General features: G+C 52.2%; 1 protein-coding gene across 6 annotated transcripts; it reads right to left on the bottom strand.

The window, feature by feature from the left end:
- Nucleotides 1–1,706: 1,706 nt before the first annotated feature.
- TFE3 (transcription factor binding to IGHM enhancer 3) lies at nt 1,707–13,510 on the bottom strand. Of its 6 annotated transcripts, none has more exons than XM_036840281.1 (10): nt 13,229–13,508; nt 10,844–10,957; nt 9,563–9,866; nt 8,654–8,899; nt 8,471–8,575; nt 5,834–5,951; nt 5,422–5,478; nt 5,169–5,244; nt 4,033–4,180; nt 1,707–3,557 (listed from the first exon to the last, which is right to left on the bottom strand). In XM_036840281.1, exons 1-10 carry the CDS (start codon nt 13,342–13,344, stop codon nt 3,114–3,116), a joined length of 1,728 nt encoding a protein of 575 aa, XP_036696176.1. In that variant the 5' UTR covers nt 13,345–13,508; the 3' UTR covers nt 1,707–3,113. The 6 variants fall into 6 exon arrangements, with proteins under 6 accessions (XP_036696176.1, XP_036696177.1, XP_036696179.1 ...); XM_036840282.1 differs by having other exon boundaries at nt 1,713–3,178; XM_036840284.1 differs by having other exon boundaries at nt 1,713–3,557; nt 9,563–9,801; nt 10,844–11,015; nt 13,229–13,352.
- Nucleotides 13,511–13,803: the final 293 nt, after the last annotated feature.

Here is a 13,803-nt window from a genome sequence, read left to right on the forward strand (position 1 = left end):
GCAAGGAACTGAGGCCCTCTGTTTAACAGGCTGCAGAGAACTGAGAACTGCCCCAAACCACGTGAGTGCAAGTGTAGAGCAGATTCTTCCCCAGTCCGGCTTTCAGATGAGTCCTCAGTCCTGCCCACACCTCCCCTGATTGTACCTTCTTGAGAGCCACTGGAGTAGAGGAGCCAGCTAAGCCAGCCTGGCTGCCTGACCTGCAAAAATTGGGAGATAATGAATGCATGATTTTTTAGCCACTAAGATTGTGGTAATTTGTTACACAGAAAGAGATAACAAAGTATCCTTATTTGGATCCTAGAACAGAAAAAAGACATTCGTGGAAAAACCAGTGAAATCCAAATAAAGTCTGGAGTTCCTAGTACTGTGCCGATGTGATTTTCTTAGCCTTAATAAATGTGCCATGGTTATCCAAGCTGTTAACATTAGGGGGAGCTGGATAACAGGTATGAGAACTCTCTCTACTGTCTTTCCCACACTTCTGTAAATCTAAAATTATTTCAGAATACAAAGTTAAAAAAATTGGGAGATAACGAATGCATGATTTTTTAGCCACTAAGATTGTGGTGATTTGTTACACAGAAAGAGATAACAAACAGAGTATCCTTATTTGGATCCTAGAACAGAAAAAAGACATTCGTGGAAAAACCAGTGAAATCCAAATAAAGTCTGGAGTTCCTAGTACTGTGCCGATGTGATTTTCTTAGCCTTAATAAATGTGCCATGGTTATCCAAGCTGTTAACATTAGGGGGAGCTGGATAACAGGTATGAGAACTCTCTCTACTGCCTTTGCCACACTTCTGTAAATCTAAAATTATTTCAGAATACAAAGTTAAAAAAAAAACACTTCTGGGTATTACATGTTATCTTTGTAAAATAAAGAGAATATAGCCAATTTGAGGAGAAAAAAAATAAAGCTATCAGGGAGCCACCAGTCTGGTGGTAGAGGTTCAGCAACCAGGCCCTAGGGCTCACAGTATGTTAGGCTAGAAAGGGGCAGGCAGCAAGTGTGGTGGTCACAGCCTGATGGGGGTGACACAGGACCAGGCCTTATACCTGCCCTGGGAGTCAGTTCGGTTGAGAAATTCCAGGAATATTTTTTCCCCAGCCTAAGATACTTGTGTCTATTCACTTCCATTTAAATTCCCCCCAAATGTCAACACCGGTTCCAAAACCGAGTTGTTTGCTTGTTCCTCTACCTTTACGGTTTTTGTCTTTGCCATTTCCACCAGCTGGAACACCTCTACTGTCTGCCAGGAGATATCCTCATATATTTCCTTATCAGCTTCAAAAGTGAACTTGCAAGAAAATCTTCATTGGCCCGTCTGTCCTCAATGACATTGTTCAAACCAGAGCCCTCACCTAACTTTACCATTTAGCGCTTCATCCATTTACCAGCTGTATATTGTCAGATAGTTACTTAAACCCTGTTCTATTCGTGTTTCTTCAAACGTGAAATAGGAGTAAGAATCAGTACTTTCTTGATGAATATTCCTTAGGATAATAAATTGGGTAAAACGCTTTCAACAGTTAGGAGGCTGCCTAGCAGACAGTTAAGGACTCATTGCTTTTGTTTGTACATTGTTTTCTCCAGCCCCTCTATCTAAATTCTTGTACCCATCCCTCTCAAATCTGTTTCTTCCAAGAACCTTCATGAGCCATGCTCATTGCACAGACAAAAAGCAAGGACAGGAGACTCTTTGCCAAAGTTAAAAGCGCATCAAACACGCCTAGCATTTATTATTTTAATCACAAACCTACAGACCCCTTAGTACACCCTCCTCGGGGCTCGGCCCCAACAATCCAAAGCTGACAACCTTGGGTGTATGGGGTAGGAGGGATGGGGATGGGCAGGGAGTGTCTCTTGATAACTCTGAAATGGGGAAGATTTCTCCAAATGGAGAACTAGGTGGAGGCCAGAGGTTGGGGGTGACCTAGCTTCTGAGTAGGGGGTCAGTAAAAAAATCAGATAAACAAAAGAGGGGGTATATATGTTTCTGCAATCCTCCCCCTAAGCCTCTGCCTTGGTGAGACAGGCTTCCACTTGTTCCTGGGCTGGGGAACTCCCTGGAAAGGCCCCTTCCTTCATCTTGTTCCTCTACATGTTAAAAAAGAGTACCGGGGTGCTGGTTCTGGGAACATGGACCCAGTACCCCCTTATCTCCATCACCTCCCCAATCTACCCTTCAAGAAAGGAGGTAAAACTCTGCCCAAGTGTGGGGGTCTAACTCTCACTCACTCCTGATCTAGGTCTGGAATGTCAACCCACAAGATTTCAAGATCTGCCCCCTTCTTCAAGGGCCAGGTCGGCTTAGAGCCCTCCTAGGTTAAGTCACAATGGTCCCAGGTTAAGGCGGGGGAGCTTAAGTACCACTCCTCCCTGCAGTGTGGAATGATTGGATGGGATGTTGCTAAGAGACGAGGGCTGTGATCTCCACAAAGTTGCCCGATCTTACTGACTCCTCCACACCTGAAATACCTGCGCTGGGCTGTTCCTATAGGGAAAGGGCGGGGCCTGACTCCTCCATTGCTAGAAGGCCAGGACTGAGTTCCCAGGTAAAGGGGTTGGCTCTCATCCTCACTTCTGTTCCTTGCCTGCACAGGGCAGGGTTCACGGGGAAGGGGCAGGGCTTAAACCCCCAGGGTGGGACCTCCATTTTGACTCCTCTTCCTTGCCAGGATAGACTAGACTGTTGGTTCCAAGAGAGGGGATGGAGCAGTATCCTGACACTCTTTATCCCAGGAAACATGGCTAGGACAGTCCCTAGGGGCCAGCGGCTGACCTCATCCTGTCTCCTTCCCTCACCTGGGCAAGGGCGGGTCCCACGGGGCAGGGGTGAGGCTGCGTTCTGCAAGAGACAGGCCCTGATGTCCCTACCTTCTCCACGTCTGAAATACCTGCATTGGCCTGTCCTGTGGGGAAGGGGTGGGGCCTCATCTGACTCCTCCTCCTTGCTTGGTTACAGGGGTGGGGCCTCATCAGTCTCCTCTTCCCCCAGTACACCTGGGCAGGGCAGTCTCATGAAAAGGTGGGGGAAAAGGCGGGGCCTCATCCTGACATGTCCTCCTTTCCTGGGTGGGGAAGTCCCAGGGGAGGGGTGAGGCCTGATCAGGACTCCTCCTCCATGCTGAAGCTGCTGCGGCGACTGCTGGCCTTGGAGACTGCGGGGGATACTGAAGAAAGCAGGGGATCGGAGGCAGCCCGCAGTGGGGACAGGGCGCCCCCTGACAGTCCCCCCACCACCCCCTCCTCCTCCTCCATCAGAATGTCCTCCAGCCCCAGGTGGAAGGGGTCCCCCAGATCCCCCAGGTGGTCGCTGGGAAAGTGCAGGTCCAGAAGGGCATCGGAGGGTGGCGCTGGGGGCTGCTGATGGGGAGTACTCTGGGCAGGTCCCCCCGCTGCATGAAATGTTGCTGTGCCTGGCCTGCCCTCCTCTTCAACGTCCAGCTGCTCTGGCTTGAGACTGTCAGAGGCTGAAGTTGTGGCCAGTGAGAGCAGCCCTGGGGTGGGAGGCACTGGCAGACCATGGATCTGGGCCTGCAGTTCTAGCTCCTGCAAAACGTAGGGGGGTGGGGGGTGGGGGTGGGATAAGATGGGGTTCAGAGTCCCTCAGAGGCAGAGGATATAACAGTTAAAAGGGTAGGCTGCCTGGGTTCGAATTCAGCCTCTGCCACTCACTAGTTGCGTAACTTCAGGCAAGTTGCTTACCGTCTCTGAGCCTCAGAGTCCCAACCTAGAAAGTGGGTATAATAATGGTCCCTGTCTCACAGGATTGTTGTGATTAACTTAGTAAATGGAGATAAGGCTCTTGTCATAGTGCATGGCACAAGATAAAACACCGTGTCCGTTAACCAATATTCATTATTATTATTGCTAATGTTATAATTACTACTTATCATCATCATGTGAGTCAGGAAGCCCGGGGATCCCCCAAATATGCCAGGCGGAGAAATCCTAGCCTGTTCTCCCTCTGCCTCTGCCTCCAGGAAGCCCCCCTCACCCCTGCCACCGCCTCCTCCTTCCAGACCTGAATTCGGAGCTGCAGGCTGCGGTTGGCTTGCTCCAGGGATCGCTGCCGGCTCTCCAGGTCTTTGGAGCGCTGTTGCTCCTTCTGCAACTTGCGGATGTAATCCACAGAGGCTTTCAAGATGGTGCCCTTGTTCCAGCGCATCTCCCTGTGGGGCCCGAGGGGGAGGAAAGAAGGGAATGCTGCACATGGAGTCTCTCGGGAGCTGAAGGGGGCGATTGCACCAGGTAGATGGAGCACCCCGCCACGTGCCTAGAACTTGAGGCAGAGGGACATCAAGGGTATGGAATGCTCGGATGAAAACCACCTGCCTGGAACCTTCCAATGATGCCCCATCACACCCCGAACCCAGGAAGCCCTCTCTGACCTGATCCCATACTGCTCCTCTTACCCATGACCCTCTGATTCATCTCACTGCGGCCACACTGGCTTCTCAATGCTCCTAGAACATGGAAAATCATTCCCACCTCAGGGCCTCCAGCCCAGCTCTGCCCTCCACCTTGAACACTCTTCTCTCAGACACCCAGATGGCTCCTGCCTCACCTCTTTAGGCTCTTTATTCAAGTACTTCCTCATCAGTTGAGGCCTGCCCTCTCCCCACCCTCCTCACCCCAAACTGTGACCCTCCCCAATATCCCATCTTCCCTCCGTTCTTGATTCCTCTCCACAACACTCATCATAACCACCGGAGTTTACATATTTATCTTGTTTGCTGTCTGTCTGCCCCCACTAAAACATCAGTTCCATGAGGTCAGGGATTTTTGTGCATTTTGTTCCCTCTGGTATCCTCAGGGCCTAGCATGGTACCTGGCACAAAGCAGAAGCAGCTCAATACATATTTTGAGTAAATAAAGGAGGTACTAAATAAGCGGAAAACTGTCTATGTCGTACAAGGGGGCAGACAACGTGGACCATAATGTCATGGACCATAATGTCATGCACCTAAAATTTTAGATGGGAACACGGTGAGGGGCTGCAACCCTGCTCAGGGTGAGGAAAGCTGGGTGAGAAAGGGGCAAAGGAGCAGGACTGCCCGGGTGGTTCCCACTTAGGGCAGGCCCACCCGGGAATGACTTTCAGGGAGTGGGGCCCCCACCCCACCTTCCACCGGCCTGGGGCTCCTGGCCCAGACTCACGGGTCACTGGACTTGGGGATGAGGGTGCCCAACTCCTTGATCCTGTCGTTAATGTTGAATCGCCTGCGACGTTCAACTTTGAAGGCGGGGGAGAGAAACAGAAAGTGGGAAAGAGTCGTCAATAGGCTGAGAAGCGAAGAGGAGAAACTGGGGAATTGGGAGGCTGCTGCAGGGAGAGGCCCCCAAGGAAGGCCGGGCGCAGAGTGAGGCAGGGCTGCACGGCACGTGGGCAGGAGCACGCGCTCTCACTCACTCAGGTTGTGATTGTCTTTCTTCTGCCGTTCCTTCAAAAGGGCCTTGGCCTCTGTCTCTGGAAGAGAGTGCAGGAGGTGGTCAGGGCCTCTGGGTCTGGGAAAGATGACAGACGACGGTGGGCAGCATGTGCAGCCGCTGGGGTAGGCTTTGGTGGGCGCAAGCAAGCGAAGTGCCACCATTTTTACAATTTTTAAAGAAGCCATGGTGACAGGCCACTTGTTAAACCCGAGGAGAGGGAGTGGAGTGAAAGCAGGACCACGGGCCATATGGACAAAGATGGCAAACAGCCCCCATTTCTGTCTGTTTAAACCCTCTTCCCTTAGAATCAGGCCTGACCCCCAGACCTGGTAGATATGGGGCTCACCCTGGGGTATATGATAATTGCACGGGGCCAAGACCCTGGCCCTTACCAGAGATCTCCCGTTTGATATTCGGCAGCTCAGCTGGACAGGAGTTGCTGACAGTGATGGCTGGCGTGGCCACGCCCTGACTACTGTACACATCAAGCAGATTCCCTGACACAGGCAGCTGCAGGCAGGGAGAGTGGAAAAACGATGGTTGGAAACAGACCCCAGGCTCGGCCCCTTCTTCGACCAGGTTCCTGACCCTCCACTCACCCCAAAGATGGGCCCCCTCATGCAAGGATTGGCTGGCTCAGCATGGGAACCCTTCCTTCTCCTTCAAGGGAATTTCACACAGCCACTCAACAGGGAAGACAGGGTCAAGGGGACCTACCCTGCTTTGCTGGGGGACTGGAGCCTGCCTGGCCTGCTCATCGTGTCCCCACAGCCCCTCGAATCCCCCAGCGACTTCTGAAGACCCTCTCCCAAACCCCGGCACTGGCTCTGAGAAGTGCCAGAAAACCACCCTTCTCAGGTCTTTGTCAGCTCCAATGCAACATTTCAGCCCCTCCTAGAGCTACATTCCAACTCAGCATTCTTGGAACACTCCAACCCAGTCTTCTCAGACCTTGGGAAATTGTCATGGCAACATTCCACCCAAAATCTGGCCTTTTGGAGAGTTCCAGCCCAACCTCCAGTCTTTGGCTGTGACTGCGTTGCATACAGTCTCAGGCTGCCATGCACCGAGGTTCTGATCTGCCACCCTCTTGCACATTCTGATCTCTCAGGATTTCTTGTCCAACTACTCAACAAGCACTGTTTTTATGTCAGCCTAGTTTGGTTTTTTCTTCTCCTTCACACTCTCCTGGATACACCCTAGGGCAACGAACTAATCCATAAGTAATTAGTCCCACCTCTTGATGAGTTTTCATCTCTTGAAACCCCCACTAGTCTGCTGGATCCATCCAATCTCTAGCTGTGCCCAAATCAATGAAAAATTCTGATAAATTGGTACCATTTTTACATGTGCTTCTTTCCTCTTGATAAGCTGGAAAGAAGTAAAGCTATAGCCACTTGGTATGTCCCAAAGCGAGTTATGAGACTCTTGGAATGTTCAGAACCAGAATGTTAAAATTCATTGGTGCATCTCCTGCTCTAGGAAGTTTTATCCAGTCTTTACAATGACCCAGCCTCTCGGCACAGTTCACTGTAAGAGATGTGGTATGTTCTAGTCACTTCAAGGTCCAACCACATCAAATCTGGACACCTTTGGCATATCATGTTCCAATCACTTCATGGTCTAGGTGTGTCTTCATGACCTGAATGTCCTGGTACATTCAAAACGCAACAAGATAATCTGTATAACAGAGAGCTTCTCTGTTAATTTTGGCCTATGTTGTTAGAAATAAGATTATACCTTGCATGTTTAGAATAAGTTTCTGTCCATCTCTGCACTAAAAAATTTAGAGAGTTCCAAGCTCTAAAGTGCTATAGAGAAACATCACTTAGAGGAGAAAGGTGGAAGTGTATTTATGTTGGAGTGTAAGCATGTGTGGAAGCCTCGCAGCACCAGGACTTGGCCCTGTTCTCAGAGCATCCTCTATCCATTCTCTACCTGTCCTGCTTCAAGAGTTCCAGCTGGCCTGCTGTGAAGCCAAGAGCTACTTTGGAGTGCTGGCTGCAGGATTAAGCCAATTCTTAGGCAACTGACTCAGTTCTTAATGGCCATTTCTTCTAAAAATTTTCTTTTGTGTGTGGGGGAGGGTGTGGGTCTTGGGATGGGGGTGAATTTGAGGTTTAAAGTTTAAACTAGAAATAAGATGATGTGGTCTGCTTGCTCTCTGTTTAGATAGGCTTTAAGACCAATTGGATTTACATGGAGGCCAGGCCAGAGAATGGTAATCGATGACTTGTGTGCAGACAAGCATTTATCCAGGTTGCATTGTCCAAATTGGTTTGTTAAAGCTCCAGGTTACGTTCTTACACAAAGAAAAACATTCAGTAAACATGAGACAAGTTTAGGAAAACTTAATAAAAAGAAACCTGTCTTGGGGCTTCCCTGGTGGCGCAGTGGTTGAGAATCTGCCTGCCAGTGCAGGGGACACAGGTTCGAGCCCTGGTCTGGGAAGATCCCACATGCCGCGGAGCAACTAGGCCCGTGAGCCACAACTACTGAGCCTGCGCGTCTGGAGCCTGTGCTCCACAACAAGAGAGGCCGCGATAGTGAGAGGCCCACGCATCGCGATGAAGAGTGGCCCCCGCTTGCCACAACTGGAGAAAGCCCTCACACAGAAACGAAGACCCAACACAGCCAAAATAAATAAATAAAAATAAAGAATTATTAAAAAAAAAGAAAAAAAAAGAAACCTGTCTTACACTCAAAACAAACAAACAAAATGCTACAAGAGTCCCACTTCTTGGTCCCTCCCACAATGAAGCTTGAGTGCTTCGGTATGCCCTAATAGCTCCATGAAGTCCCCACTGTGTATATATCAAAAACTACAAGGTTCACCTCTCCATGCAGTTCAACATGGCCCCAGGGCACTGTTGTGCCCCATTCTCAACATACAGCCTCTATCTCTATCTCAGTACAATCCAAGGTGACAGTCTCTTATGTACACAGCTAGCCCGGGTGTATATAAGATATCCCTCAGTGATAGAGGGATGTGCTAATTTTTAGACCAACCTCCCATCTCAGGGCCTCACCGTGCTGGGGAGCTGCAGCCCCGTGGTGCCTCCGGGCAGATAGCTGAGCATCTCATCGTTGTAACTGGACTCCAGGCTGATGATCTCATCGATGACATCATCAATCTGGGAGAAGACATATGGAAGAGCCTTAGAAGAAGTTGGGGCAGGGGGAGCATGGGCGGGTCGTCTGCAGCCACTCACCTCCTTCTCCGAGCTAGACCCGATGGTGAGCAGTGCCATGGGGCTGTTGGGAGCACTGCCAGTGGGGCCAGTAGCGTGGGCAGCCTCAGGGGCGGGGAGTGGCTGGGCACTAGCAGCCCCCGGTGGTGGGGTGAGGGCCTGGGACGCCAGCTTGGGCCCAAGTGTGGTGGACAGGTACTGCTTCACCTGCTGCCGGCGCGCCTGCTGCAGGTGGTAGCGCGTCGGGTTCTCCAGATGGGTCTGCACCTGTGGAATGCGGGGGAGACAGGATGGGAGGGAACAAGGTAGAACAGGGCTCAGAGGGGTGACTCTGAGCCGCAGCTTGCCCCTCAGAAGTCATCTGTTCCTAGGCTCAGGATGGCAAACCAGGCCCAGAATCTGAGAACCCTCTCCCGCCCCCAAATACTGATTAAAGTCTCCCCTAGGACCCAAACTCCCTTTCTCAGAGATCCTTCACAGCCCTCAAGATCTACCCATGGGTGGCAGAATCCTTCAGAGTTTCTGGAGCACCCTGTCACAGTCCCCAAGAGGCCCCCCGCAAAGCCTGTGACCCCACCTAACAGACGTGGGAACTGTACATGGCTTCCCAAGGCACTCCAATGGCCAAAGAATTCCTAATGCATAACCATATGTGAAGTGCTTCCTACAAAGCCACTTCACAGACTCCAGGGCCCACTCAGGGCACTCATGAGCCTCCATGATCCACCAAGACATCCTATGGCCCCCAAGAACCCCTCACAACTCCACAAGAACGTCTTGGAAACCCTAAACACAATGGGATACTAGCACAGCCCCCTTTTAACAGTACCTGAGACCTTCCTTAGAGCCCCTAGGACCTCGTCCCAAAGCCACCAGGACCAATCCTCAGTCACCAGGAGGCCCTCCCAGGGCCTCTGGATGTCACCTTACCTTGAGCACCTCCCTGGGCACCTGAGCAGGGGGAGGACGACCCAATGTGTGGCCCCCAGCAGAGACGCCAACCACAGAGATGGCAGGAGAGGCAGGTGCAGGACTAGGGAAGGGAGAGGCTGCAGCCTGTTCCCGACGCTCACGCCTCTCCTGCTCCTGGGCCTGGGCCCGCATTAGCTGCTGCCGCAGCAAGACCCGCGATGAAGAAGATGACGACATGGCAGGGGTCCTGGAGCCCCCTGCAGAAGATGATGCAGAGAGTGTAGCTGGGGTGGCTGGTGTGGCCTGCAGTGATATTGGGAGGCTGTGGAATGGGAAATACGGGGCCACAGGTAAGCTAAAAGTCTCGGCCCAAGCCTAAGAAGTCATAGTGCGATGGAGCAGACATAGGAACCTGGCCTGTTCTCTGCCTTCAGAAGCCACAATGTGGAGGGGAGATAAAGGAACCAGACCTGGTCACAGCCCTCAGGGGTCACAGTCTGGTGGGGTAACTTTAGCCCTCAGTCCTTATGGTGAAGCCTGGATTTGGGCCTGTTCGTATATCAAGCGGAGATACCATTATTGTTCAGCTCTGCGAGCTATTTAAAGGAGAGCAGAAGGAAACAGAATTGAGGTTGTGGGAGTAGATACGGACACAGAGGGCTCATTAAGCTCAATTTGGGGCTGGAGATGCTCCCTGAGCTCCTGGGAGTGGGCATCAGGCTATATGGGCAACCGCAGGCCCTTCTTCCTCCCCTGCCTGGGCCTCTGGTCCCAGGAGCTAGTCAGTCTTGAAAATCTCAGCGATTTCACAATCCTCTCTTCCTGCCCCTCTTCCAGGTCCCCTCCCCTCTCTTAGAGCCCAGGCCCATGACTCAGCACATTTAGACTTCCAAGCTTGGGGGAAAGAAGAGACCAGCAGGGGTTCTTCAAGGGCTGGGAGTGGGTGAATTTGTTGAGTTGGGGGGAGGGTGACCAGGGGTTATGGGAACGGCTCCGCCTACTTGGGGGCTGGGCTTGATCAGGCCACGCCCTGTGTCTGGGAACTCCAGGCACGCTGCAATTTTAATCTATGAATGGATGTGCAGGTGGGGGAGGAAGCAAGGGAGATTTTGTCTGAGATACTAGAATCCTAGCTTGGCCTCCTGCTTTCCACATGCTCTTTCTGGCTCTTAATTTTACTATCTGAAAAATTCAGGCTGGTGAGAGAATGGGTTGGACTGGCACTGAGGGCCTCTGCCCATCAAGAGGGGATGGAGGGGCCTGAGGAATCAGAAGGGGAGTCAGAGAGAGGAGACATACCTTGAGCGTAGCGATAGGGGTTGGCTTTTGAGCTCGTAGAAGCTGTCAGGATCAAGGACGTTTTCTAATTCGATGTCAGCAACAATCCCCGATTCCGGAAGCAAAGAGTTCAGGCTGAGGGTGGGGGGAAGGCAGGGGTGAGGGTCAGTGATTGTATGGAGACGTCATTCCCCTGAGAGAGACAGAGACAGAGACAGAAGAGAAAAGAAGAGAAGAGAAGCATACACCAGGAGAGAGGAGAATAGAGTGTATCCCTCACATTCGGCCACTTTGCTGAAACCACCACCATGATTCCCATGTCTTCTCCCCTCTCCACTCTCTTTTGCTCCGTGTTACCCATAGGTCCTTAAGATTAAAAATAATAAGCCTGGACCCCAGCTCCTCAATCTAACAATCACCTGGGTGTACAACTTGGGTTTCAGGAGAATAGAAACGGAGAATTGAGGAATGACAATTCACTTTGTGGGATTCCTGACTTTGCATTCAGAGTTCTCCCAGCCCCCACACCCCCCATTGTTTTCCTGGCTGCTGAATGTGAGCCCACATAGGTCCACAGGCATACTGCACGGTAGGGGCTTCCCTCGGCAGAACAGTCCATTGTAACACAAACTGAATGCATCACAAAGAGAACTGGGGTAGCTGATTCACTTTACTGAAGGATCCACTACTTCCCAAAAGAGCTCCCGGCCACCAACCCTGCCCCAGCCAGAGTTTGTGGGATGCGAACACGCATCCAAAAACAAGATGGAAATAACAAGGGCTCCCCTCAGTCCAACAATCTGGATTGACAAGAGGGAGAATTTGGGTGGATGATCTGCTTTATAGGAACATTCTTTTCTTGGTCAGAGGAGCTTGCCCAGCACTCTCCAGTTTTTTCGATAGATCAAAACACAAACACACCTCCAATACCAACACCCACTGACACACAAACTAAGAAGCCATGTACACCAGTCCCTTTCAACTATCGCCACTACTGTGATGATCTAGGTTGTTATAAAGGCATCAGGAGATGGTAAATTCATATATTGAAAGGCTCCTGCTCAACCCTCCATGCTGGCTGCAAGACACTAGTGTGTAGGGGACATTAACATGCAGGCAGATAGATATGCATCCTTGAATTTAGTCAAAGATTTAGAATCCTGAGATTGTCGTTGACTTGCCCCTCCCCAAGAATCTGTCTTCCTCCCTTTCCTCACTCACAGACGGGGCCCTAAAACCACCCCAGGAAGTCGGGAAGAGGAAGCTGGGGAGCCGCTGAGCTCAGCACAATCCCAGACAGAGTGTAGGCAAAGCCCCCTCCCATGCTCACACTTCGATTGCACAGAAGTTGGAAGAGGTGGGCACTGGAATGGGCACGGTATGGACAGAGAGGGCTGGGGCTTCCAGGCCCGCTGATGGAAGTAAGGCTAAGAGGTCAGAGAGGACCCACCCAGGCAGGGATGGTGCAATTGGTGCTCATTCCAGCTCTAGGGTCAGATTCAAGATTGTCTCCAGGGCCTGAAAGACAGACTGGGAAGGTGAGATTAAAAAAAACCCTCTGTGTCTGTGTGTGTGTAGGGGGTGAAAAGAGCTGGCTGAGAGGCTAGGGCAGGTGGCAGCAGGAACAAGACCCTCCTCTGGGTTCCAAAATAAGGTCTGAGGCCTTCTCTGGGCTAAGAGGTAGCACCATCTCCGTTGCCTGTCTGTCTGACTGTTTCCCATTCAAGCCCCTATGGGGTGTGGGAAGAGGGCTTTTCCACTACCCAGCTGGATGGGTGGGCAGGTGAAGGGATTATTCTGATCAAGTCTTGATGAATGTTGCTTTTCTTGTTCACTCACACACACTCACAAGGCTGGTCCCACGCAGTATATCCGAGATACCCCCAAATCCCTCCAGAGTCATTTTATCCCCAAACACAGCCTCCAGCAACCAGCCACTGGGAGTCACCAAGCTCCCAAGACAGCACCTCTATATCTTAGGACGCCTTCTCTGAGGGAAAAAGTCCCTTAAAAATCAGTGCCTCACCTACAGAGTGCCCCCTCAAATTCATTCCCCTCATATCTGACTCAAAGACCCCAAATTCAGCCTCTAGTCAGAGTCTCAGTCCCCGAAGTTCAGCTACCCTAGACTAGTTTTTGGACACAACAGAATCAGCTCCTCGAGACCCAGTCAAGGGCCCCCCCCAAATCTGAACTAGGCCTCCCTTAATGCACTTCCACGACTCCTTTAAGCCTCAGTCCAAGCAAGCCACCGCCAGATTCCTTAGGTGCCCCCACAAGTCGGGCGCCCAGACGTCCTCCAAGACTAGGCCGAGGGCCTCCAATCACAGTCCTGGGCCCCCGCTGCCCCCAGATCAGGCCCCCGGGAACCCCAGTTAGCACTACCGGTCCCAGGCGGTCCCGCACCTGAGCAGCTGGGCCGAGTCGGCCGGCCTGCGCTCCTCCAACAGCAGGAACACGGCTCGAGGACCCTCCGCGCTGGCCTCTACGCCGTCCCGAGCTGGCTCGGCCGCATGAGACATGACGCCCGGCCCCGGGCGAGCCCTGCCAGGCCGGTCGGGCCTCGGCCCGGTCCCCCTAACAAAATAAGAGTCCCCCTCCCCCGCTCGCCACCGCCTCCTCCGCTAAGCCATGGAGCAAGCTCTGCGCGGGCGGGCGGCGTCGGGGAGATGGGATGGGCTGTGAGTCATCCCCCGCCCAGAACGGACCAACACCCCCCCCCCAAACTAACCCCGGACGACCGCCCTCCTCCCCCTTGTCCTCTTCCCCCTCCTCCCTGGGCTGGGGAAACTCCACAGGAAGTGACCGCAGAGCGAATAGACAGCTCGCTGGGCCACGCCCTCTGGGTGAGGCGGCCAATCGTTGAGGGGTGGCTCAAGGGCCCGCCCTAAGCTACGCCTCCGAAGCCGAGAGAGAACCAGATTCCGCAGGCCCTTATTCCGAGAAGGGGGCACCGAGGCCACGCCCTCAGAGACAGAGGC

The sequence above is a fragment of the Balaenoptera musculus genome, chromosome X, assembly GCF_009873245.2.
Source record: "Balaenoptera musculus isolate JJ_BM4_2016_0621 chromosome X, mBalMus1.pri.v3, whole genome shotgun sequence".
In the NCBI taxonomy this organism is placed as follows: Eukaryota; Metazoa; Chordata; class Mammalia; order Artiodactyla; family Balaenopteridae; genus Balaenoptera; species Balaenoptera musculus.

Excerpts from the sequence above, each read along its gene's own strand:
- TFE3 (XM_036840280.1), bottom strand. The coding sequence starts at position 13,344 with ATGTCTCATGCGGCCGAGCCAGCTCGGGACGGCGTAGAGGCCAGCGCG. Across the intron at positions 10,958-13,228 it reads GACTCGGCCCAGCTGCTCAG|CCTGAACTCTTTGCTTCCGG; the intron begins GTGCGGGACCGC and ends CCCCACCCTCAG. Across the intron at positions 4,181-5,168 it reads ATCCCCAAGTCCAGTGACCC|GGAGATGCGCTGGAACAAGG; the intron begins GTGAGTCTGGGC and ends CGGGCCCCACAG.